The sequence below is a fragment of the Aspergillus aculeatus genome (genome assembly GCF_001890905.1).
Source record: "Aspergillus aculeatus ATCC 16872 unplaced genomic scaffold ASPACscaffold_3, whole genome shotgun sequence".
NCBI lineage: Eukaryota > Fungi > Ascomycota > Eurotiomycetes > Eurotiales > Aspergillaceae > Aspergillus > Aspergillus aculeatus.
Genome location: NW_017962978.1, coordinates 339779 through 361322, shown reverse-complemented (window position 1 = coordinate 361322; position 21544 = coordinate 339779). Strand labels below are relative to the sequence as shown.

The 21544-nt window shown below is 53.6% G+C and overlaps 8 protein-coding genes and 2 non-coding genes across 10 annotated transcripts; 3 read left to right on the top strand and 7 right to left on the bottom strand.

The window, feature by feature from the left end:
* Positions 1 to 232: 232 nt before the first annotated feature.
* On the bottom strand, positions 233 to 1076 carry ASPACDRAFT_75814 (cytochrome b-c1 complex subunit 9). The gene is made up of 5 exons (XM_020204551.1): positions 1024 to 1076; positions 915 to 934; positions 787 to 852; positions 652 to 700; positions 233 to 574 (listed from the first exon to the last, which is right to left on the bottom strand). Exons 1-5 carry the CDS (start codon positions 1033 to 1035, stop codon positions 512 to 514), a joined length of 210 nt encoding a protein of 69 aa, XP_020059033.1. The 5' UTR covers positions 1036 to 1076; the 3' UTR covers positions 233 to 511.
* Positions 1077 to 1495: 419 nt separating this feature from the next.
* Positions 1496 to 2167, top strand: ASPACDRAFT_19335 (putative RNA binding protein Pym; the record flags this gene model as incomplete). Its single annotated transcript, XM_020198882.1, has 2 exons — positions 1496 to 1892; positions 1947 to 2167. Coding segments are annotated over 2 exons (618 nt in total), but the record flags the coding sequence as incomplete, so codon positions are not given.
* A 608-nt stretch (positions 2168 to 2775) lies between these two features.
* Positions 2776 to 4718, bottom strand: hem14 (oxygen-dependent protoporphyrinogen oxidase; the record flags this gene model as incomplete). The annotated part of the gene is made up of 3 exons (XM_020199240.1): positions 2776 to 3576; positions 3641 to 4321; positions 4383 to 4718. 3 exons carry the CDS (start codon positions 4716 to 4718, stop codon positions 2776 to 2778), a joined length of 1818 nt encoding a protein of 605 aa, XP_020059031.1.
* A 280-nt stretch (positions 4719 to 4998) lies between these two features.
* ASPACDRAFT_112897 (mRNA-binding protein NAB2) lies at positions 4999 to 7070 on the bottom strand. The gene is made up of 2 exons (XM_020195681.1): positions 6366 to 7070; positions 4999 to 6307 (listed from the first exon to the last, which is right to left on the bottom strand). The coding sequence occupies exons 1-2, from the start codon at positions 6800 to 6802 to the stop codon at positions 5272 to 5274; spliced, it is 1473 nt and encodes a 490-aa protein (XP_020059030.1). The 5' UTR covers positions 6803 to 7070; the 3' UTR covers positions 4999 to 5271.
* Positions 7071 to 7930: 860 nt separating this feature from the next.
* On the top strand, positions 7931 to 9679 carry ASPACDRAFT_23830 (cytochrome P450; the record flags this gene model as incomplete). Its single annotated transcript, XM_020199230.1, has 3 exons — positions 7931 to 8090; positions 8152 to 8725; positions 8791 to 9679. 3 exons carry the CDS (start codon positions 7931 to 7933, stop codon positions 9677 to 9679), a joined length of 1623 nt encoding a protein of 540 aa, XP_020059029.1.
* Positions 9680 to 9943: 264 nt separating this feature from the next.
* On the bottom strand, positions 9944 to 12067 carry ASPACDRAFT_24482 (glycerol kinase; the record flags this gene model as incomplete). The annotated part of the gene is made up of 5 exons (XM_020199272.1): positions 9944 to 10090; positions 10169 to 10525; positions 10631 to 10797; positions 10897 to 11882; positions 11934 to 12067. The coding sequence occupies 5 exons, from the start codon at positions 12065 to 12067 to the stop codon at positions 9944 to 9946; spliced, it is 1791 nt and encodes a 596-aa protein (XP_020059028.1).
* Positions 12068 to 13629: 1562 nt separating this feature from the next.
* Positions 13630 to 14828, top strand: ASPACDRAFT_17038 (MIP/aquaporin family protein; the record flags this gene model as incomplete). Its single annotated transcript, XM_020197177.1, has 3 exons — positions 13630 to 13874; positions 14017 to 14605; positions 14703 to 14828. Coding segments are annotated over 3 exons (960 nt in total), but the record flags the coding sequence as incomplete, so codon positions are not given.
* Positions 14829 to 16264: 1436 nt separating this feature from the next.
* Positions 16265 to 18033, bottom strand: ASPACDRAFT_112891 (glycoside hydrolase family 16 protein). Its single transcript, XM_020195680.1, has 3 exons — positions 17658 to 18033; positions 17050 to 17604; positions 16265 to 16990 (listed from the first exon to the last, which is right to left on the bottom strand). Exons 1-3 carry the CDS (start codon positions 17752 to 17754, stop codon positions 16563 to 16565), a joined length of 1080 nt encoding a protein of 359 aa, XP_020059026.1. The 5' UTR covers positions 17755 to 18033; the 3' UTR covers positions 16265 to 16562.
* A 1867-nt stretch (positions 18034 to 19900) lies between these two features.
* On the bottom strand, positions 19901 to 19972 carry ASPACDRAFT_t70. Its single transcript has one exon. It is a non-coding gene; the product is annotated as a tRNA-Met (tRNA).
* Positions 19973 to 20634: 662 nt separating this feature from the next.
* ASPACDRAFT_t69 lies at positions 20635 to 20706 on the bottom strand. Its single transcript has one exon. It is a non-coding gene; the product is annotated as a tRNA-Met (tRNA).
* Between the last annotated feature and the right edge of the window lie 838 nt (positions 20707 to 21544).

The window sequence follows — 21544 nt, the reverse complement described above, 5'->3', positions numbered from 1 at the left end:
TTGGCTCCGCTTGGATCAATCCAGAAACTACAGAATTTAATTCAACGCCTGCTAGAATATGATCTTCCAGTCCAGATTCGGAACAGGCAAAGAATACAACCTGACCAAAACAACAAAAGGAAATGAAAAGGGCTATTTTCGTTAGAATGTATTGTGTTCGGAAAAGAAGGAGGGGGAAAAGCATGAGATCTCTACTATGAATCTACAGGACAAATGCGGCTTGGCGCGACTTGACCGCAGTCTCCCTTTCAATGTCAATCTGATACCGGGCAGCGTCGGAGTAAGGGAAATGCACGCAATAGTACAGCTCATTCTTCCAGATCAAAAAATAAAGGACTATCTCGTACAAGAAACACCGTGGAGGATCCCGATTCCCCTCTTTCCTCCGATCTCGGTAAAATAACATGGGAATGGATATCTCTACCCTCCAGCACTTGGTCTATCCCACCACCACTACCACCACCACCATCAGGTAAATGCGGCACAAAACACTCGATAGGATCGTCATAATTTACTCGTCATCCTCGTCGTCGGCCTGGTTGATGTAGCGGTGCTTGATATCCTTCCATTGACGCTGTGGGCGCGAATCGGAGAGTAACCCCGTCAGTTAAGAACCTCATATCCGGAAGGGGTCTGCAGGGAAGAACATACGCCGCGGTTGAAAGAGTCCCAGACGCGGTTGGAAGCGGTGTCGAAGGCCCTGTTCCGAAGAAGTCGTGATTAGCTTGCTGCGACGGTTGTTTTCCCATCTGGAGTGGGAGGACGGGAGAGAGAGGCTAGACGCACAGCTCGAAAGCGAAGGCACTGGTGAAGATGGCAGTCAAGTAGACAGCGTTGCGCTGGAACAGACTCCTATGGCAACCATTGTGGTTAGCAGGGTCTCAATTGAGGGCCTGAGAGGGAAGGAGACATACCGGTAGAGAGTGGTAGTGAACTGGATCCGGAGACACCCTGCAGTTAGCCCAGGGAACCACGGGCACCAGGAGCAGCGGTCCTGGCGATCAAGTTGCGGGAGACACTTACAGCGCCGGCCATTGTGCTGGATCGTAGATGGAAACGGAGGTGGAAGTGGGAGAGGAGCGAAAACGTGGGGAAGTAGCGTAACCAGGAGGGAATGAGGTTGAAGAATCGCCGTTCGGATAAGTTCAGACGAAAAGCAGCAGCGGGAAACACCGGATCCCTGATTGGCCAGTGCCCAGAGCCTCTCCCGCCCGCCCGTCACGGATGAATTCATCCATGTTCATCAGGCTCACTCCACTTCCACCTCTTTTTCATCTAAACTAATTGACAACAATTCGGGCATCGTCTCAATATCCCGCCCTCCGCCCTCAAATTATCGAAGGACTAGGGACATCACCCGTTCCTATCTAGCACGCCTGCAGACAGACCCCTCTCTCTTTCCATCCATCACCTTCATTGGTCCGAGGGTCTGAGGGTCTGAGAATCTTCGTTACGCCGCTCCCACCCTCAGCCATCCACCATCTACCCCCCAAAAATGGCAACCAACAAGACCGGAGGCGTCACCTCATCCGGCATCGCCACCAACGAAACCACCGGAGAGCGCTACATCCCCTCCTCCACCCGCGCGGACGGGTCCAAGCGTCGCGAGATCCGCGTCCGACCGGGCTACCGTCCCCCCGAGGATGTCGAACTCTACAAGAACCGCGCGGCCGAAGCCTGGAAGAACCGCGGCAAGACCGGCGGCGGCGGTGTGCCGGGCGCCGAAGGCCTCAAGCCCGTCGAGGACTCCGACGCCAACAAATCGGGCACCGCAGCCAGCAACAAGAACGCCAAACGTCGCGAGGCGCGGAAGAAGGCCAAGGCGACCGGTCAGGATTCACCGGGCGCAGCCAAGGACGTGACGCAGATTGAAAACTGGCGCGTCGCTGCGGGTGGTGCTGCTGCTGCTGCTGCACCCAACGCTGGCGCGAAGAAAGAAGCGGAAGGCAAGCAGCCCACCGAGGCGGAGCAGGCGCTGGATCCCGAAGCGGAGAATGAGAAGAAGGCCCGCAACTTGAAGAAGAAATTGAGGCAGGCCCGCGATCTGCGCGACAAGAAGAACCAAGGCGAGGCTCTGCTGCCCGAACAGCTTGAGAAGGTCATCAAGATCCAGGAACTCGTTCGGCAGCTCGATGCGCTGGGGTTTGATGCCAATGGGGATAAGAAAGACGCTTCTGCAGAAGAGAAGGGCGCGGAAAGTGAGAAGGTCTGAAGGGCCGCTCCATGGCGTTTGATGTTTACCAGACTCATAAGACCTCGAATCGTTGAGCTACTTGTCACCAAGTACCACGATCGCAGTCCTTACCTCCGAATGAGGGACCCATAAAAGAGTTGTCTATGGCTGCCTTCCACAGAATGCCGATGTGGCGTCACCCTGCAGCTTAACCAAACTCAAGCTGGGCCGATGTCCACTCTCCCGACTCCTCGCTTGAGAGTGTGAGGATCATACCATCACGGAATTTCCTCAGGGCTCGTCGGCTTGCATGAACAATCTCCCACGGCTTTTCGAGACAGACATCGCTCTCGCGGCTGATCACCCCTAATGTCGGTCCGCGGGGGGAGCTGCACAATGTATTATTACAAAGCATATCTAGTCCCTACCGTCCCTGTTCACATCTTATTTCCAAATTGCACTTGCTGGTCTGTTTACCGGAAGTCTATATACCTCCACATGACCTATGTGGATATCTGTCACTATCAAATCAGCCTTGTTCCTCAGTAAGCGGTCACGCTCCGACATAAGTAGCATGCAACAGCGAAGAATGGAGAGCATTTCTAAAGACATCGGCGCTCCGACTTCCCGATGTCGGCGAATCGCACGGGTGAAGTTACGATGCCGCCTTCCAACTCCCAGTTTTCGTAGTTGTAGCCTTTCCAGGGGCTCAACGTCTGGCCGACCGTGAGTTTCCGACCCACCCCATAGGAAGCGGCCAGATAGCCTTGTCGCACACAGTCAAGGACACCATTTCCGCTGGTCCCGTACCACGAGCCAGCCAGCGTCAGCCGGTGGTGGAACTCCTTCCGGACCGCTTGGGAGAGGGCATGCATGCGATCAAGATGGTCGACAGTATACTGCGGGATGGCATCTACGTGGAGGTAGCTCTTCGCCTCGAGCGGCTCGGCGGTGATTTTGAGGTGCCTCTGAAGTACAGCACGAGCATGACTGCAGGCCTGATCATGGTTGGGTAGACTCGACTTGGGCAAGCCGTCCCACCAGTGACCACCGAGCATTACGGTCAATTTGGTGTTACCGACAGTATCTTGGCCAACGGAAGTTTCGTTTCCGAAGATGACCCCCAGGGCCAGCTCGGGATTCTGTTCATACGAGACACTCCGTGGAATGAGGTACCCAAAGCCCCTAGGTATGTCTAGGTTGTCTTCGGCCTTGTAATATAGGTTGACCACCATGACCGTTACGGCATAGTTGTTTTCGTCAGCCCGGAAATGCTTTACGGATTCAGTCGGATAGAACCGGCTCTTGGCCATCCACTGAGGAATCATTTTCGCCATAGAAAGCGGTTTGATGGTAGAGATCACCCGGTCGTATGATTGAGGACCGTCTGTTCCTTGATCGATCTAGAACCGCATCAGCTTTTTCGGCCAAATGCCACACACACACAGCACTGGGCCAGCTCCTTACCATAATTTTGTCCGTGGAAGAATCGTGCATCATATAGCGTATGTTAGCCGAAATAATGACCTCGGCCTTCTCAGACTCCTGTAACCGTTTGGCGATAGCGCGGGGAAATTGTTCCAGGCCCTCCTTCAGGGTGAACACACTGGCACCGCTGAGCAGCGACTTGAGGGATTTCCAGTACTCAGGGCCCTTTTCAGCTCCCAAAGACTGCAGGGCCATGAGATCGTCCATCTTCCAATAACTTCGTCCAGCCAGCCCGTCCAGGAGCAGCTCTTTCAAGATGCTTCCATTCTCCTCCCGCATTCGGAGGGCGCCCATCAATGTGCGCGCACTTAGACGGTCGATATCACCGGCAAAAATGCCAGCCATGACCGCAGAGACCAAGTTATCCGCCACCTTCGCGCCGAAACGACGCGAGATGAAGTCCGCGATCGACTCGTCACGTTGATCGGACATGGGCGCCGGATCCCAGTACTCGTGAAGAGCATCCTTGGCGACACCATCAAATAAGGGCTCCTTGGTCACCGTGTTCCATAGTTCCGAGAGATTCTGCAGCCAGCTCTGGTCGGGGCGCGGTTGAGGAATGCGCACCAAATGATCGGGAAAGTAGATATAACGGTTGGTAGCGGCTGGAGAGGATTTCGCTGTCACGACTACATCACCAAGCAAGTCTAGCTCAGACATCTGCCTCGTGCATTAGCTGGGTGTGGAATTGGTATGGAAGCGAATGCGGCGGTCAGAATACCATGTCAAGGAGAGGGAAACATGTCGGGAATCCTGCTCGTAAGGTCCGCGGGCCGCGTTCGAGAATGAGGTCCCCTACCCCCGAATCCGCGGAGTCGAGCGTCACCTTATCTGATTGCATCCAGCCGCCGAGGCGGGGCTGTGACTCGTAGAGAGTGACCTTTTTGCATGCTGGATCTCGCATCAACCGGTAGGCTGCTGTAAGGCCGGTAATGCCTCCGCCAATGACGGCGGCATTATACCGTTCGGTATGCAGGTAACGATTCCCATTGCCACTGCGGACCAATGGCGCCCGCGCCACTCTGAGTGCGACTTTTGAGGAGCATACTAGCCGCATCTCGAGTGAGGGCGAGGCTGAAGGGGAGATGACGTAGGGACTGGGGACGACGAACGACAATCGGGGGTATATGTATATGGAAGGGTTGGAATTGGAGCTGGCAGTATCCCCGCACGGGATGGGCGGTAAATCCCTTCTAGTACAAGGCGGTGGGCTAAAGATCACTGAGTGGACTTGTGTAGTTGACCCTATCACTGTACTCCAATGTTGCCAGACCCAAACAACAAGTAGCGTCTCTCCTCTTCGATATTGATTACTGCGAACGTACGAAAGAAAGTATGACCAATCTGATAAAGAACTGAACCAAGTATCATATCATGTTACTACAAGCTGTGTCATATTATCCTTTTATGGAAAACGCCGTATGAGAAAGGTCCATGATATCCCCATTCTATTTACAACCCAGTAAGAGATTCTGTCATAATGTCAAAAGCAAACTTAAACGCCCTTCCTAGCCGTCAACCACCCTTCACACGGACATAGTACATGTCGAACCGAGGACTGTGGAGGGAGCATATGCAGTGCAAGCAATTATCAAAGCACGCAAGCCACATCATGTCACAATCTCCTGGCTCTGCGAGCCGTCCGTAGCGCCCGGCTTGATCAGTTCCTCCTGCCCATCTTCATCCGTCACGAATTTTCTCTCACTCACGTGGGGCTTGCCGGAGCCGGGGGTCCAAACTTTATCGGAGAAGGCACCCTTTTGACCCTCGGCGTGCTTATAGGGGCAGCTCGGGTTGAGACAGGGATTGAACTTGCAAGCCGTTTGGAGATGTGTGAATTTGCAGCCTTCGGTAGTGCAGTCGGCACCATTGCGGCATAACGGCATGGAAGGGTGCTTGAAGTGGCAGTTGGGGTTGGCACAGTTGGGGAAGAACCTGCACATCTCCTCGGCCTGGTGCGCGGACTTGACAGCTGGAGAAGGATGACGCCCTGTGCACTTGCGATTCTTGCATGCCGCTCCATACGGACAAGGGTCCGCGATATCGACCGGGCTGCCTTCCGGTGCTGCTGGGGACTGGTGGGCGAAAGGACAGTCCCTTCGCGTGCATCGAAGATTGAATCGACAAACAGTATCGGTGTTGCTCTCGTCCTGCTCCCCTTGAGGCTTCATATCCATCTCGGTATCGTTATCATGTTCGTTTGTGCGATTGTTGCGCTGGTTGCGTTGATGCCGGTTGCCGTGCTGGCGTTCGACGCGATCGAATAATGAACGGCCCTGCTGGGAACCATTTTGCTGAAATGCCGGGTTGATTGCGGGAGAGACGAAGCCAGGCATGAGTTGTGCCATCATCCGTGCCTGCTCTTCTAGAAGAGACATCAACTGCATTTGATCATTCTGACTCATGTTCATCATCGGTCCCATGTTCATCTGACGGCCGCCCTGCATCCTTCCTCCACCATTCTGATTGAACCGACCCTTTGGGTTGTTCTGACCGTGAGAGTTGATCCGTCCGCCACCGGGTCCACGAACGCGATGGAGAGTCGAGTCGCCACGATCGCCGCGATCCATAGCCCTGTTTATTTGGTTGAGCATCCGCCCTCTTCCCGCGGGGCGCCCATTGCGCATTGCCTTCGGGCCCGTTGGTCTTCAAGATTCCAGTTAGCCAGATTCTTGTGGCGGTACAGAGATAACAAGACACTTACATAGAGTCGCCTGCCAAGGTTCCGTCGTCAACCATAGCCATGTCTCCATCTTCTTGGACGTTGTTCTCAAGCCCGATCGGCTGGGGGACAGCGGCGTCCTGCTCTGCGAACGAAGGGATTGCGTGCGCGGAAGTCGGGTCGCTCAAGGCCGGGGCGCCGCCACCGTTGAGCTGTTGGTTGAGAATCTCGACCTGTTCGAACAACCACCTTGAGAACTCGAGAGCCTGGGTATCACCTTCACCAAGGCCAAGGAGATCGTTGGACAGTTCGCCGGCGATCTGCTCTTGGGTCTTGCCGTTGACCAACATCAGAATCACATATTCGATCAAGGCTGAATCGTCGCCATCAGAACTCCACCCCATCTCGACTAATTTCGGAGGGATGACATTGCTCAAAGCTTCCGCGAGCGGAGTGCCTGCTGCAACCGTTGTCGTCATGATGAAGGGCGCAGTGAGTGCGAGTCAGGTGTGGTGTGGCAAGGAGGGAGGGAGGGAGAAAAGAGAGGCTTGATAAGTGCTAAATGCCGCACTGCTGATTAACAGGGCGCGCGTATCCACGCTAACTGTGTAGAATAAAACTACTTCTAAGTATTTGTGTCTCTGGTGGAGATTTCGAGGAATTCTAGGTTGAAAGGGATAAGAATAGAGACAAAAAGTTGGTAGTGATATAGGTTGGGATGGTGCTTTTGAACGCAGGGACTTTCATTGCGGGCTGATGATGAAAGACAACCACCACCGCCGAGAACACTTGCCCCAGCCACAGTTGAGTCACGTGTATGCAGAAAGAGACGAGGCAAGAGGATATGCTGTGGCGCAGCAGCTTACTGATAGGCCTACGCCAACTGGCAGGCCCGGGCCAGTGTGTGGGACTTCCCCTTTGGGCAGGAGGGTGGAATGCCCGCTGCGGCCTTAACACCCCATACTATGTTCAGTGAGTCGGGACTCACGTACTTTTAGTGATACGTACTCTACCTTCTACACAGTACGTGAGTCCCGACTCACTGAGTTTCCTGCTAATCCGGGGGGGTACTTGGTACTTCACACTCTTACTTTAGCTGCCAATTTCCGCAAAATGACTACTTCTCGTCATGTTAGTAACGCTCTGCTGACATGTTCAGGCAGCCAGTTGGACTTGGGATGTCACCCCATGCTAACGTCTATGTAGTGCTTTTCGCTATGATCGCGCTCAAGTCTCGAAATCCCCTCCCCCAAGGAAACCAACCCCACTGAGCAGTAGCTTGTGATCGACTATGCCTCGGCCAACGGCTATGAGACCCTGAGCCCATCGGCTTCAACACGCGGGGTTCGCAAGCATTTCTCAAACAGGAATCGCGCTAAGACGTAGACTTCTCCCGGACACAAACTAATGGGTGATCGCCGTCGCAGAACCATGTCTGCACCATTCCATGCCAGAGCCGGTGGTTGCAATTGTAATGATTCCCTGACTCCGCACCCAGTCCTCATGGCAATCAATCTTTATATTGCCCTGCTGTCACTGCCAACGCATACCAGGCTCGTCTTGACCTTATCCGAGCAACGAAGCCGTTAACGCCCCGAACAGCGACCATGATTGAGGAAACCCTGACCAAGATGACCCTGGGCAAGGCAGCATTATGCCTCTTGGGGGTTCTTTTTATCGCAGGCCTGCTTCGCAAAATCCAGGTCTCTCTCGAGATCTCTCGACTTGGCTGCAGGGCCCCTCGAGTGCCACTCAAGTTGCCATATGGTGCGTACTTACCATGTAGCATCATCTGTAGCGTGGGAATACTGACAGGTTCAAATCAAAGCCATCGATCACATATACAGAGCCCTGGCTGCCAGTACCAAGTTCAAGGACTTGGAGTTCTGGAGCAACACTGTCAGAAACGCCAAAGGCGCATCAGGAGTGGCATTCCCACAGACCGTGGAGATTGACTCGGGAATCTCCAACCGGGTTATCTTCACACTAGACCCTGACAACATAAAAGCCCTACTCACCGGCCAGTTCGCCGACTATGGCAAGGGGGAGCAATTTCACCGTGATTGGAAGGAGTTCTTAGGTGACAGTATCTTCGCGACCGACGGAGAACTCTGGTCTCGCTCCAGGCACCTGATCCGTCCCATGTTCGTTCGCGAGCGCATCGTCGACACCGAGCTCTTCGAAAAACATGTCCAAAAGCTGATTCCCCTTCTGGCGGGAGGGCCCTCCTCCAGCGAGGGCAAGGTTGTTGATGTCACTCCTTTGTGCTTCAGATACACTCTGGACGCTGCGACAGATTACCTTCTAGGTCAAGGAACAAACAGTCTTCATAACCCGACCACCGTCTTTGCCGAGGCTTTTCGTTACGTGCAGCGTTGCCAGGCTGATATCTTTCGAACGGGGTATGTATGGTCCATCAACTGTCACCAATAGCAGCAACAAGACTAACATTCTTCTCAAACCCCAGTCCCTTCAACTTCCTCATCCCGCGCAAGGAGTTCCGCAGGAATCTTCGCATCATGGATGAGTTCATGCGACCCTACATCGAACGAGTCCTGGCTCTCACCCCGGAAGAACTCGACCAAAAGCTCTCCAGCAAGGACACTTTCCTCGACGCCCTCGCCCGCTTCACCCGCGATCCCCAGGTCCTCCGCGATCAGCTCGTGGCCATCCTCCTGGCCGGCCGCGACACGACAGCCGCAACGCTCTCCTTCTGTCTCTTCGAGCTCGCGCGCCACCCGGACGTCGTCTCCCGCCTCCGCGCCGAGATCGACGCGCGCCTGGGTCTCGGCCCCGACGGCCGCAAACCCAGCTACCTCGATCTGAAGGAGATGAAGTACCTAAACGCGGTGCTCAACGAGACCATGCGCCTGTACCCCGTGGTGCCCTTCAACGTGCGCTCCTCGCTGAGGAACACCTCCCTGCCCCGCGGTGGCGGCCCCGACGGCCTCTCCCCCGTCGGCGTCCGCGCCAACACCCGCGTCATCTACTCCACCATCCTTATGCAGCGGGCCCCCGAGAACTACCCGCCCCCCGGCAGCCCCGGGTACTGCGACCCAGCGCAGTGGATTCCCGCGCGGTGGCTGTCCGGCTGGCAGCCCAAACCCTGGCACTTCATCCCCTTCAACGGCGGGCCGCGCATCTGTCTCGGCCAGCAGTTCGCCACCATCGAAATGGGCTACACCGTCGTCCGCATCCTGCAGGCCTACCGCGCCATCCAGGCTCTGCCCGCGCACGGCATGATTCAGGTCGTGGACCCGCCTTTGAAGTTCGAGGTCACACTGACGCCCGCGGCGGAGTTGAATTGTGTGTTTGAGCGTCATGCCGCTGGGGATCTCCTCGCTGAGAAGGCATAGCCGTCAGGTAGGGCTACCAGTACCAGCGGTCTGACTCTGATTAGAGACATCTGGTTTGGAAAAGTAAAGTGGGCAGGTAGGGAGGGAAGATTTTCTCATGCGACGACAGACTCGCAGGATCGAGGGGACCGCATTTTTTGCTGTATTACGGCCTATACACGGTCGGCTGTTTTGCATACTGTATTCATTCATAACTTGCTCTTACTTTCCCTGCTGCGCTAGTCCACGAGTCTTGCCTTTAGGGGTGGAATTCTTGTCCCAATATCACAGAACCCCAGACTTTGCCCTCCTCACCTTCCTCAACCTCTGTAGAATCTCCACCCTCCGCAACTCAAGGTACAAGTCCTCCTCATCCGCCCCCTCCAGATCAGCCGACGTGCTGCCGATCAAAGAGACCTGGAGCGGCCAGACCTCGCCTATTGCTTTCGAGGCAGAAGTAGAAGCAGCAGCAGCGGTAGCAGTAGTCGCACGATTCTGGCCCCCAACAACCGCCCCATTCAAGTTCGAAGACATACCCACGCCAGCATTCTCCGACGACGACGACGACGCCGCCGCCGCTGGGTTCTGCTCTCCCGCCCTACGACGGTGACCGTCATCGCCCACCCACCCCCGACTCATCGCCACCGCCTTCTCCCACAAGGCGAACGCCCGCGCGCTCTCCTCGCGACATCCGGGCCGGGGCTCGAAGACCGTGCCCCCGCTGCCACTGGCCCGGTTGATCTCGCGCAGCTCGGTGAAGTTCCGCCAGACGCCGGCGGCTAGCCCGGCGGCGATGGCGGCGCCCAGGGCGGTGGTCTCGCGCATTTGGGGCCGGTAGACGGGGATGGAGATTAGGTCTGCTTGGATCTTGTGCAATTATTAGTTGCATGGTGGTGGTGGGCTGGGGCGTTTTGGAGTTTTGGGTGAAAAGGGGGAAGAAGTGTATGGTCGGTTTGGTTGGACTTTGCCTACCTGCATGGCTAGGTCCGAGTTGCTCATGCCTCCGTCCACGGCTAGCTCGGTGAGGGAATGGCCGCTGTCTTTCTCCATGGCGGCGAGAATGGCTTTGGTTTGGAAGCAGGTGGCTTCGAGGATGGCGCGGGCGAGGTGGCCTTTCTGGGTGTATTGGGTTATTCCGACTGTTATTTGTCTGTTAGTTGGTGTGGTAGGCTTCAAGGGTGAAGGAGGCGGAGGCGAGGGGTCTGTAGAGCTAGAGTGGAGAGGGGTTATTATCTTACAGATAGTCCCTCGGGCATCATCGATCCAGTAGGGAGCAAAGAGGCCGCTGAAGGCAGTGACAAACACACAGCCCCCGTTGTTCTCGACTGTCAACGCCAGATCGTTGACTTCGGCGGGCTCCTTGAAGAACTCCAGGTTGTTCTGGAGGAACTTGATCCCGGAGCCACCTACTGCGATGCTCCCTTCCAGGGCATATACCGGTTTCCCGTCGAAGTGGTACGCCACGGTGGCCAGGAGACCGTGCGAGGAGATGACCGGGGTCTCGCCTACATTGTACAGAAGGAAGCAGCCCGTGCCGTAGGTGTTCTTGGCCGTTCCAGGCGAGAACCCCTTCTGGCCGACCAGCGCTGCCGATTGATCCCCCAGGCAGCCAGTGATCGGTGTGCCCGCTAGAGCGCCATGCGCGAGCGTCCCATAGGCCGTGGTGTCCGAAGAGCGGACTATCTTGGGCAGATGGATCCTGCCTTTGATGCCGAAGAAGTCCAGGAGATAGTCGTCGTATCTGAAAGTCTGCAGATTCATGAACATGGTTCGCGAGGCGTTGGTAGGGTCGGACACGAAGACGTTCCGTTTGGGACCTCCGTTGAGTCGGTACACCAGCCACGCATCGACGGTACCAAAAGCCAGCGTGCCCCTTTCGTAGGCCTCTTGGACTTCGGGCACGTTCTCAAGCATCCAGAGAAGCTTCGATGACGATGAATAGGTGGACAGCGGGAGACCACAGATCTGCTGCAGTCGCGATGCCCCCAATGCTTGTTTGAGTCGATCCACAATATCTTGTGATCTGGTGTCTGTCCAGACGATTGCATTGTAGAGTAGTTCGCCGGTTTCTGAGTCCCACACAATGGTGGTTTCGCGCTGGTTCGTGATGCCAACTGCTTTGATATCGGAGCGAGACAACCATTGGGCCTCGAGCTTGGTGACGGCTTCTTCTATGCATGTTTCCACGGAGGAGATTATCTCGAGCGGATCTTGCTCATGCCAACTGAGTCTGTGTCAGTGATAGATAGTTGTTGTAAGAATGTTGTTGCCTCACCCTGGGTTTGGATAGATTTGTGTAAATTCGACTTGATGAGATACCACTAGCTCGCCAGCTTCGTTGAAAATGAGGAACCTGGTGCTAGTAGTTCCTTGGTCGATTGAGCCAACAAATACATCTGGTCTGTCCATCTTGCTGGGAGGGACAAAAGTCTCATTGGCGGTTGTTTGAGCACCAAGCTCTTGATATAGGTATTGAAATGTGGGTGGATAGCTTCTGTAGTCATTGGGGATTCCTCCAAGAGCTCTTTGTGTTATATATCAAACGACATGGACACCAGACCATTGAGGGGTTGGGGAAGTTGGCGGGGCAGTAACTGCAATAGACAAAGCATACTTGTACAACCCTACACTTGTGACAGGGTGCTCATCTGCGGGGCATCTTGAAAATTCATATACATTAGCGCATGGCTCAAACAGCCTGTTCAAGGGCTCAACCGTTGGCTTGCACCACATCCTTGCTCATAGAACGGTTTCAACATTGCGTGAGCTCCCAGCCAGCTGTGAAGGTGGACAATGTTCCGAACACGAGAGCCAGATAGTTCGCTCAGTGCTGGTCTGTCTGCGGCAGGCTGTGGCACCAGCAGAGATTGGGCCGGCTGTGCAATTCCCCCCTTGAGCTTGGTCTTGTGATAGAGTGGCTTGGAGGCTTGGAGGGCTGTAGAAAGGATGATGAAATGATGGTGAGAAGAAGGAGGGAGAGGAGGAAGAATGGGGAATGGCTCTGTAAGCCAGTTGAACCTGCATCCACTGGCATACAACCAACTGCAGTCCAGTCTCATGCATGGATGAATTCTAGAAGGCTTTGGCCTTGCTCAGCCAGTTCTTGACTACACACTTTGATGCAGTGACCAAAAAAATGGTAGGTCACAAAACGTGAACGTTCTTGCATAAGTCTAATGCTGAGGACAGTGTCACTCTGTTTCGAACAGCCTCACATTAGTCACATCGTGTCTCTCGCATGTGCTTCGTCATGAACCCCCCTCACCATGCCCATGGGTTGCACAAGCGGTGTTCAGTTACTCAATGGACACAGGGGTGCTGTAGGACATGAGCAACTACCTATATGTGCAAGCCTGTTCCTGTCGAGCTGATTGATCAATGATACCAGTCCAGATACCAGTCCAAGTCACGCCTATCAAATCAACTGTCGCCCCTACCCCAGTTAGACGAGGAAAGTTAAGCTCAATCGGCACCAGCAGTATCAGCAGGCTGCTGTTCAACTACCCCAATCCTATACGTCCATATCTCCGAGTGGCCATAACGGGGCCGGGGAATGGATGTAGGTCTGTTGGCCAGGTTGGACAATTCTGCACTCCCTGAGAAAGAGATATACAGAATTATGATACCTATGATAGACCTACCGGCCTTTTGTTTCACGCCATATCTCGCGCACCCGGATATCAACTTGGCGAGGAAGCCCGTTCCGGGGCAATCAAAACAAGCTATACCAACTATGGCGACGGCGAGAGAGTGAATGTGAAGGGCACACCATGGAGGATATTGACAACCAAGCTAGTAGCAGCATGTCCCACCACGTCTCTTGGACTTCTCCTTTCCTACATCTCGGCGATTTCTCCAGGCCCGGGACCCTCTTGCTACATAAACACTTCTCCGTCCCCCTTCCTCCTCTGGCCTTCGAGATGGACAAAGTCTACTACTCATACATGGCGGACCCTGTCATCCAGAGTAGCATAACCCTAGCCAGTGCGAGCAAGAACCTCGAAGCCGCCGTCGATGGCCTCAACCTGACCGAGGGCGAGTCCACACCGCCGCCAACCCAGCCACGATGGAGCCGAATCCGACATGTCTTCCGCTATGCGGTCTCCGAATTCTTCGGCACCATGATCATGATGCTCTTCGGTGACGGGGTGGTAGCGCAAGTGCTGCTCAGTGGGAAACAGAAAGGCGAGTATCAGTCGATCACCTGGGGCTGGGGGTAAGCTTTATGTCGTTTCCATTTTATCCACCGTGACACACGCACACACACACACACACACACACACACACACACACACACACCCACCCCCACACCTCATCACCGTATTCCACCCACAGCTAACCACCCACCATCATCACAGCCTCGGCGTCATGCTCGGAGTCTACGTCTCCAGCCCCTCCGGCTCGCATCTCAACCCCGCCGTCACCCTCGCCAGCTGCCTGCTCCGCCGCTTCCCCTGGCGCCGCTTCCCCATCTACATCCTCTCGCAGCTGCTAGGCGCCATGTGCGGGGCCGCCATCGTCTATGCCAACTACCGCTCGGCCATCGACGCCTACGAGGGGGGGTCGACCATCCGCACCGTCCCCGGCTACTCCCCGACAGCCACCGCAGGCATCTTCAGCACCTATCCCGCCGCCTTCATGACGCGAACGGGCATGTTCTTCTCCGAGTTCCTCGCCAGCGCAATCCTGATGTTCGGGATCTTCGCCGTGAAGGATAACACGGAGCTCAAGCAGGACAGCACCGCCGCTCCAACAACGACAAAACCCCCCCGTCTCCCCCTCATGATGCCCCTAGCAATGTTCTTCCTCATCTTCGGCATCGGCGCCTGCTTCGGCTGGGAAACAGGGTACGCGATCAACCCGGCCAGGGACTTTGGTCCGCGCCTCGTGACGTATATGATCGGGTACGGGCCCGAGGTCTGGAAGGCCGGGGGGTATTACTTCTGGGTGAGCTCCTCCTCCCCTCAACCTCGCACGATCACCTTCCAAAGCATAAGAAGTCACCCCCGAACAGCTCAACTAACGAGTAGAGAATCGGGTCTAGATCCCAATGATCGCCCCCTTCGGCGGCTGCGCCTTCGGCGGCTGGCTCTACGACGTCTTCATCTACACCGGCGCGGACAGCGTGGTCCACGACACTCCTCTGTTCGGTCTTGGTCGCTGCGTCACTCGCCGGCAGAAGGTCGAGGATTTCCGTCGTTGGTATCGGGGGCGGGGGGGGAGTCCGGGCTTGGATGATGCGCTGCAGGGGAGGAGTCCGGTGTGAGGCTTACACACTACACGCACAGATACACAAAAACAGGAGGACAGGGTCTCAGGGTTCGGATGCGGAGGGTTTGCCGGCATTGCTTGGTAACTAAACCTCTGACGATGATGAAGTATGAGGATTAGGTTGGTGTTTTATGTCGGGGTTGGGGTTGTGCAGGGTAGGTTATACTCTAGGTTGCTCTAGGATCGCGCACCGGGCTTCTACCTTTGCAGAGAAGCGGTAGCCCGGGCTGTTCTATTGGCTGTTGGTTCGTTGGCTTGTCGGCTTGTTGTGGGCTTGACGATCGTGGGCGCCGGGGGTTGCTTGGACTCGATAGTGATGGTCTGGAAAGAGTTAGGATGGTTGGGGTACTTTGTTAGAAGGCGGCTTGTGTTGTCCCCCTTCCAGAAAAATAGTTAAGTGTGGTGTTCGTCGGGTCAAATGGCAAGAAAAAGCTTGACCGGCACGCTTGGACGGTTCCCACAACAGTGATCTGCTGATCGCTTCCATAACAACTAGCTTGTGTACAGTACTTCCGGTTGCGGCGTATCAAGTCTCATGGATGTCTTTTAAGGTGATAGTACTAGCTAATATTGTCTAGGCCACGGGCTCTAAGTAGTGTGCTCTAAATCCAACAGTCTCGCCAGCATGTTGGTGGCTGTCCCACTGACGTTATACACATCTCATAGAAAATATCGACAAGATCAAGCTGCGGAGAGGTCGTCGTTCATATACATAGTAAGCAATAATTCATAAATAGTCGTGCATCATTAGTCTTGGTTGTATCGTGTCGTATAAAGTCGCCTCGCAATGATCGTTAAAATGTAACATAACTCGTAAAGGTGTATCATTCGCAATGGATAGGCATGGATTAGAACAGAGCCAGTGTGAACGAGATGAGCCCACAAATAGCAGCCATGGAAAGTGGAACGTTATAGGAACCGCGGCCTGCGTCGACGTCGGGTGCTATGTGGAGCGTCTCAGTCGGCGATACTTGTGTGGGTCGCGTCGAAGATTCAGTTAAAATAGTAGGCTGGGTAGTTTCGATGGCTTTCGTGGTCATGGTGGAAGATGAAGAGGTTGTATGGCCATTGTTCAGACCGGTCTGGGATGTAGCAGTAAAGCTGTGTGATGCAGAGCTGCTAACAATCGAACTAGCTGTCCTTGAGCCACTTGAAGTCGAGACGATTTGCGAGCCAGTCGGTATTGAACTAGTCGTGAATGAACTGGCTATGATCGAGCTGGTCGTCACCGGAGTGGTCGTCATTGAACTGGTCGCCGTCGAACTGGTCATCATCGAGCTGGTCATTATCGAGCTGGTCATTATCGAGCTGGTCATTATCGAGCTGGTCATTGTTGGGCCGGTCAAATGCGTGCTAGTTTCCCTAGAACTGCTAAGCATCGTACTGCTTGTCACCAGGCCGGTCGTTATCGAGCTGGTCGTTTTCCAGTAGGACGTTGGAATGGTCTTCAGCGAGCTGATCCTCGTCGAGCTGGTTAAGCTTATCAAGCCGGTCAACGCCACACTAGTCCCCGTTGGACCGGCGATTGAGCTAGCCATCGAGCTGGTTCTAGAGACGAAGGGGGAGGATGAGGCCGGCACAGATGGCGAGCAGGCTGATGTAGACCGGGAGGAAGGCTGTTCATTGAGATGCGTCAACTATCGTTCAACAAGTCATCAAAGTTGTACTGGAGATGCTCACTCACGGAAGCCGCACTTGGCGGCTGAACCTGTCCTGAACTGGAATATGACCAAGTACCAGTGTAGGCAGCGGCTGCCCCTGTGCCAGTGACCCAGGGCCAGACGTCGGGGGTCACATAACTCGAAGTCTCTCGATGGGTTCCAGGCCAAGGAATTGGAATGCTGACCGTCGCGGTTATGGTAGGTGCAGATTGAACGGAAGAAATGGTGTCCGCGTTGATGTTGCCATTGATCTTGCCTCCATCCGAGGTAATTGACGTCCACAGTCCACTTTTGTCACTATACGTGTAGGAGGACCCTGTCGAGTAGTCGGTAACTTTGAGGGACTTCATGTACATTGTGTACGGCCCAGCGCTGTAGTCAGTCTCTCCACCAGCCCAGTCTACCAAAGGCGTTAGCAAACAGAAGATATCTTTTGGGCACATTGCTAGTATATCTCACCGATCGTCCCCTGTGCGTTATTCGGGTCGCCTCCGGCCCAAATTCCCACTTTGACTACCATTGGCGACTGGGGATATTGATTGGTATTAGCTGTCTCGGGGGTAAGCACCCGCACTGTCTTGCCGTCGATCTGCCAGACAATCTGCTCGTCGGTCCAATCGATGGTATACGTGTGGAACTCGTCGTGGTTGTTGGCGACGTCATGAGTCGCTCCGCGATTGTTTGGGGTGGTTGCTCCTTTTCCAAAGTAGTTGCTCTGCACCAGATTGTCGTTCCCACCGAGCCACTCCCAATCAATCTCATCTAGGTCGTCAGATTGCAGTATGGCACTGCTGACAATGCCGGTTCCGGGGGCCGCTTTGATCACATATTCAACACGTCCGAACATGATGTACCATTTGGACTGGATAAGTGGGGCATCCCCCTCTTTGGCCACTGTGAACGCAACCCCATCATCACTATATGTTGGGGTACCCGTTGGCTCAAAGTCGGAAGAGCTTCCTTGGGTAAAGTCGAAAGATGCGGACTTTCCCAGTGCGGTGTCCGCAGGACATGCTGCCAAGAGTGGTTAACTTGTTTCTTCATAATTTGGGAGAACCCGGACGTACTGCTCTCCGTAGGATTACAGCTAGTGTATGTCTGAGCCGTGGCCAGGCTCAAGAAGGAGAAGAGGCCTACGACGGCCCCAAGTCGATGGAGCTGCATAGCAAGAAGTATGTGTAGTAGGCAGTCGGGCGAAAGTCAAGTGACACGGAGACAAATTAAATATCGATGAAGATAGATAGAGTGTCTTAACGAGGGAGCTTTAAGGAGTTGAGAGCCCTTGTGTGGCCCGAGTCGCTGTCAAACTGAGAAAATAAGGCGACGGAACAAGGTTGTGAAGTATTAATACTCCGTAGGTAGTATACAATCGATCACGGGCGGCCCACCACGTGTTGGAGAATTGACGAAAAGTGCAGTTTCGGAATGGGGGAAGGGGGACGGGGGGGGGGGGGAGGGGAGGAGAGTAAAAGGGATTAAGAATTGAGGTACTCACAGCCATAGCTCAGACGCAGGAACTAAAAAAGGACGGTGGAGAGAGTGTGTTGGAAAAGTGAAGTATGAACCTTCTGAATCGTCCAGCCTCCTCGCTTTTCCACTCCATATTTTACCCAATCGGGCAGGATGATCTCTCATTGGCTTCCTCCGAGCGGCGGTCAAAGCATCTCCGAGTGACGCTGCCTTATGTAAGGCATCACCTTCACTCCAGCAACCCGAAATTAATACTACACAGATATGCTCAGGTATACTGTAGAGATCCCTGCCGTGGCCGCATTGCTGCTCGGCTGTCCTCTACCGATGATGAAATCAACCATATCCGACTGACTCTCTGACTTCATCTACACCGACGGGCATGCGCACACGTCAAGGTTCTAAGTTGTGTCACTATGCAAACCGCTTTTCTAACAATAGCATCAAGCGCCACCCGCCGATTAAACTATTTTAGCACCGTCTGCCCGCCCCATTCCCAGCCTCCCTTTTTTGTCCTGGTCCTATCTGTGCATGTAACAGTAGACATCAAGGCACAAGATGGTGTTGGTGGCCGCGATCAAGGAATGACATGTTCATTGTTTACCTGCAAGCTTCGGCAGGTGTGGGGCAAGGTGCCTGGCAATCTGCCGTGCATGCAGCCAGAGTGACGCTCTGCCCTCGTCTGATGCCATGCACTTTGCGTGACCTCTGCAGTCGCACGCTGGCGCTAGCATGGCATTTCCGGGCTACTTGATGTTGCTGATTCTTGCCTTGTCATTGCATCATCCTGTGTGACCTGCGGTCAACAAATAAAAGGTCTTTCAGTGAGGTTGTTATCTCGGACTAATATTGGCTTTGGATTCGACCTTGAGCGTGGTCAGCAATCAGGCCAGCACCATAATTTACCAGCAGGCTTGAGCTTTGCCCTTTGTCTGCGTGGTGGGATGACGATACAACTGGGTACACTTGGCATGGGTTTTCGTACATCTGCAATCTGCATAGACTCGGGCGAGGAGACTAGATCTCGGAGTAACCTCGTTGTCTAGATCACATAGCATAAACGCGTGTGGACGCCGATCACATTCAACCATGTTCCAAAACCCAGTACCGCTGTAAGTTTGCGAGTGAGCAAACATGCCACATCTATAGCAGAATTCAAGCTTAAGTTCGACCTTCTCTGATCGAGTCTCTAGATTGTCTCGTCTTGGGTCATGCGAGTGACAATACGGTGCCTCGAGTATGGGCAATAGCCGAGAGTTGGGCTACAGTGAGGGGGTGGCCATATTATAGCTGTAGTCAATGCCTGGTAGGCGGTAGAGATAGGCACTCTCTTCAGTCGCACGGCGACATTGACCAGTGACATGGAGCACAATTTAGGCTCAATTGCTCAGGGTATATATACTCCGACCAGCGGTTTCCCGTCCTTGACTTCCGGCCGAATGTTTTGGGCCCCTTTCAAGCAAAAGTGTTGCGAGGTTCATTTTATTGGTACGCAAATCTCCTGCCAGAAGCCTTTGCTGGGTAATGTAGTCCGACGGCTTCTGATACTTGACTTCTGTTGAGAAGGATAACTCTTGTGGATTGAGTCTTTTGCATATATTGAGACTCCACCTATTATGGGAGCTAGTGTCATTGGTAGCAGTCTTCTGGTCGGAACAAAGAAACCGCTGCGCCAGATTGGGAGTAGCGAGCAGGTGGGGATCAAACAGGGATAGCAATGAGACATGCTAGGGGAGTGAATGATTTAGAGAAAGGATGTAAGGACAGGTTGCTGGATACGCTGTAGGCAGAGAAGTAACATGGTGGTCGAATGAAGATGACGCAAAAAAAAGGAAATCGCTAGCATGTCCTGGTTTCGATCCAGGGTCCTCCGGGTTATGAGCCCGGCGCTCTTCCCCTGAGCTAACATGCTTGATTGATGTCATTTGTGAGTCATCAATGCTCTATAGGCTTAGATAACCGCCTCAGGCATAATAGTCTGCTCGACAATTTCCAGGACTATACTTTGCCATGAAAGTTGAGTGGAGTTTGTTTTATCGGCTAGTGTTCTTCTATTGCTGTGGCATAGCTATTCACTATATGTACCAGTGTGACTGTCAGCTGCTGGTCACGTATCTAATCTGCTTGATTATGTCAAATCAGCCAGTTATTCATTATAACTGAATGCAAGCATTGCCCTCGGTGCGGGACCCTTGCGAGTATATATACAGCGGCTCCGAGGTGGAAAAGTTACCACACGCAACGAGTACAACCAAATTGTAACATCAGTCAGACCACATACTATACCAAGGTAGCCACAGAGACCATCAAACCACACCGAGTTGAAAAGAGGGGGCGCGTTAGATGAACGTCGCCCCCTTTCCACCCTGGCAGACCGACAACGCAAATCTCAGCGGTAGGAATTAGCGACTCCCAAAGGACATACAGGTCTCTCAACGGTTGCTACGAAAGGTAGCATCATATCTCAAGGCACAGCTATAGACCTATCAGAACAACAAAATGAAACATCAAATAGAAAAGGATAGAGAACTTTTGGTGGTACTAAATACGATGCAAAAATAAAAAGAAATTATTTAGCATGTCCTGGTTTCGATCCAGGGTCCTCCGGGTTATGAGCCCGGCGCTCTTCCCCTGAGCTAACATGCTAGGATTGATGAAAGAAACCTCATGCTTTGTCACCATAGGTCATAACGTAATCGGTAAGCGAGCGGAACGCGCAAGCGAGTGGAACGCCCAACTCGTGATTCTGCTTTATATACAAATTTGAAGTCAAATATCAACCTTTTTACACCGTTCAAATTGCCTCTTCTTGGTGTTTTACTCTTGCTGGACACCATGTCCGTATATGACCAACTTTATTACACGAAGAACAGCGAGGTGGCGCGCGCCGGCGAGGCTGTTCCTCGCCGGCCGCAGAATCAGACCGTTGGATTCCCAAGGCTTCATCTTCCTCACGAGCCCGGCGAAAAAGCTGTATAGCTTCATGAACTGTAGCTCCTTCGAGGCCTGCCAATTGGCGATTACTTCGTTTCCTCTTCTTAGTCTGGTGTTCGTCTGCAGCCCGTAAATCATGATTTTCCTGTTCAAGTAAGGCTGCCCTGTTTAACGCGATTTCGCAGCCTTTGATGATATATGATAATGCAGTTCTCATTGACTCCGGAGGACTTCGTGTACGTTCACGCAGTAATCTCTCGATTGTAGTTTCATGCTTCTTCAATTGCCTCGTATTCTTAGGTGTTTTTGGTATAGAAGAAGTGGTAGTTTGACTTCCAGTAGGAGTAATCTCTCGCAGGCTATACATCAGCTTTCCAAGCACCTCGTCCGGCTGGAAAGGCACCAAGCCGGAAGCTGAAAAGGCGTTCTGTATAGACGATTTCTTAAAGGCAAGTTCTCGGGCTTTGGGAAATGTATCCAAGAAATCAACCTTATCAATATGGTGGATTCCTTGGCGAATTAGCCGTTCAATCAAACCACCGTATGCCTT

Coding starts and splice junctions, on each gene's coding strand:
- ASPACDRAFT_112897 (XM_020195681.1), bottom strand. CDS start 6,802: ATGACGACAACGGTTGCAGCAGGCACTCCGCTCGCGGAAGCTTTGAGC. Junction 6,308..6,365: donor ACCTTGGCAGGCGACTCTAT/GTAAGTGTCTTG, acceptor GGAATCTTGAAG/ACCAACGGGCCCGAAGGCAA.
- ASPACDRAFT_75814 (XM_020204551.1), bottom strand. Junction 853..914: donor TTCACTACCACTCTCTACCG/GTATGTCTCCTT, acceptor TGGTTGCCATAG/GAGTCTGTTCCAGCGCAACG. Junction 575..651: donor GGGACTCTTTCAACCGCGGC/GTATGTTCTTCC, acceptor TCGCGCCCACAG/CGTCAATGGAAGGATATCAA.
- ASPACDRAFT_112891 (XM_020195680.1), bottom strand. CDS start 17,754: ATGCAGCTCCATCGACTTGGGGCCGTCGTAGGCCTCTTCTCCTTCTTG. Junction 17,605..17,657: donor CTGTAATCCTACGGAGAGCA/GTACGTCCGGGT, acceptor CACTCTTGGCAG/CATGTCCTGCGGACACCGCA. Junction 16,991..17,049: donor TAACGCACAGGGGACGATCG/GTGAGATATACT, acceptor CGCCTTTGGTAG/ACTGGGCTGGTGGAGAGACT.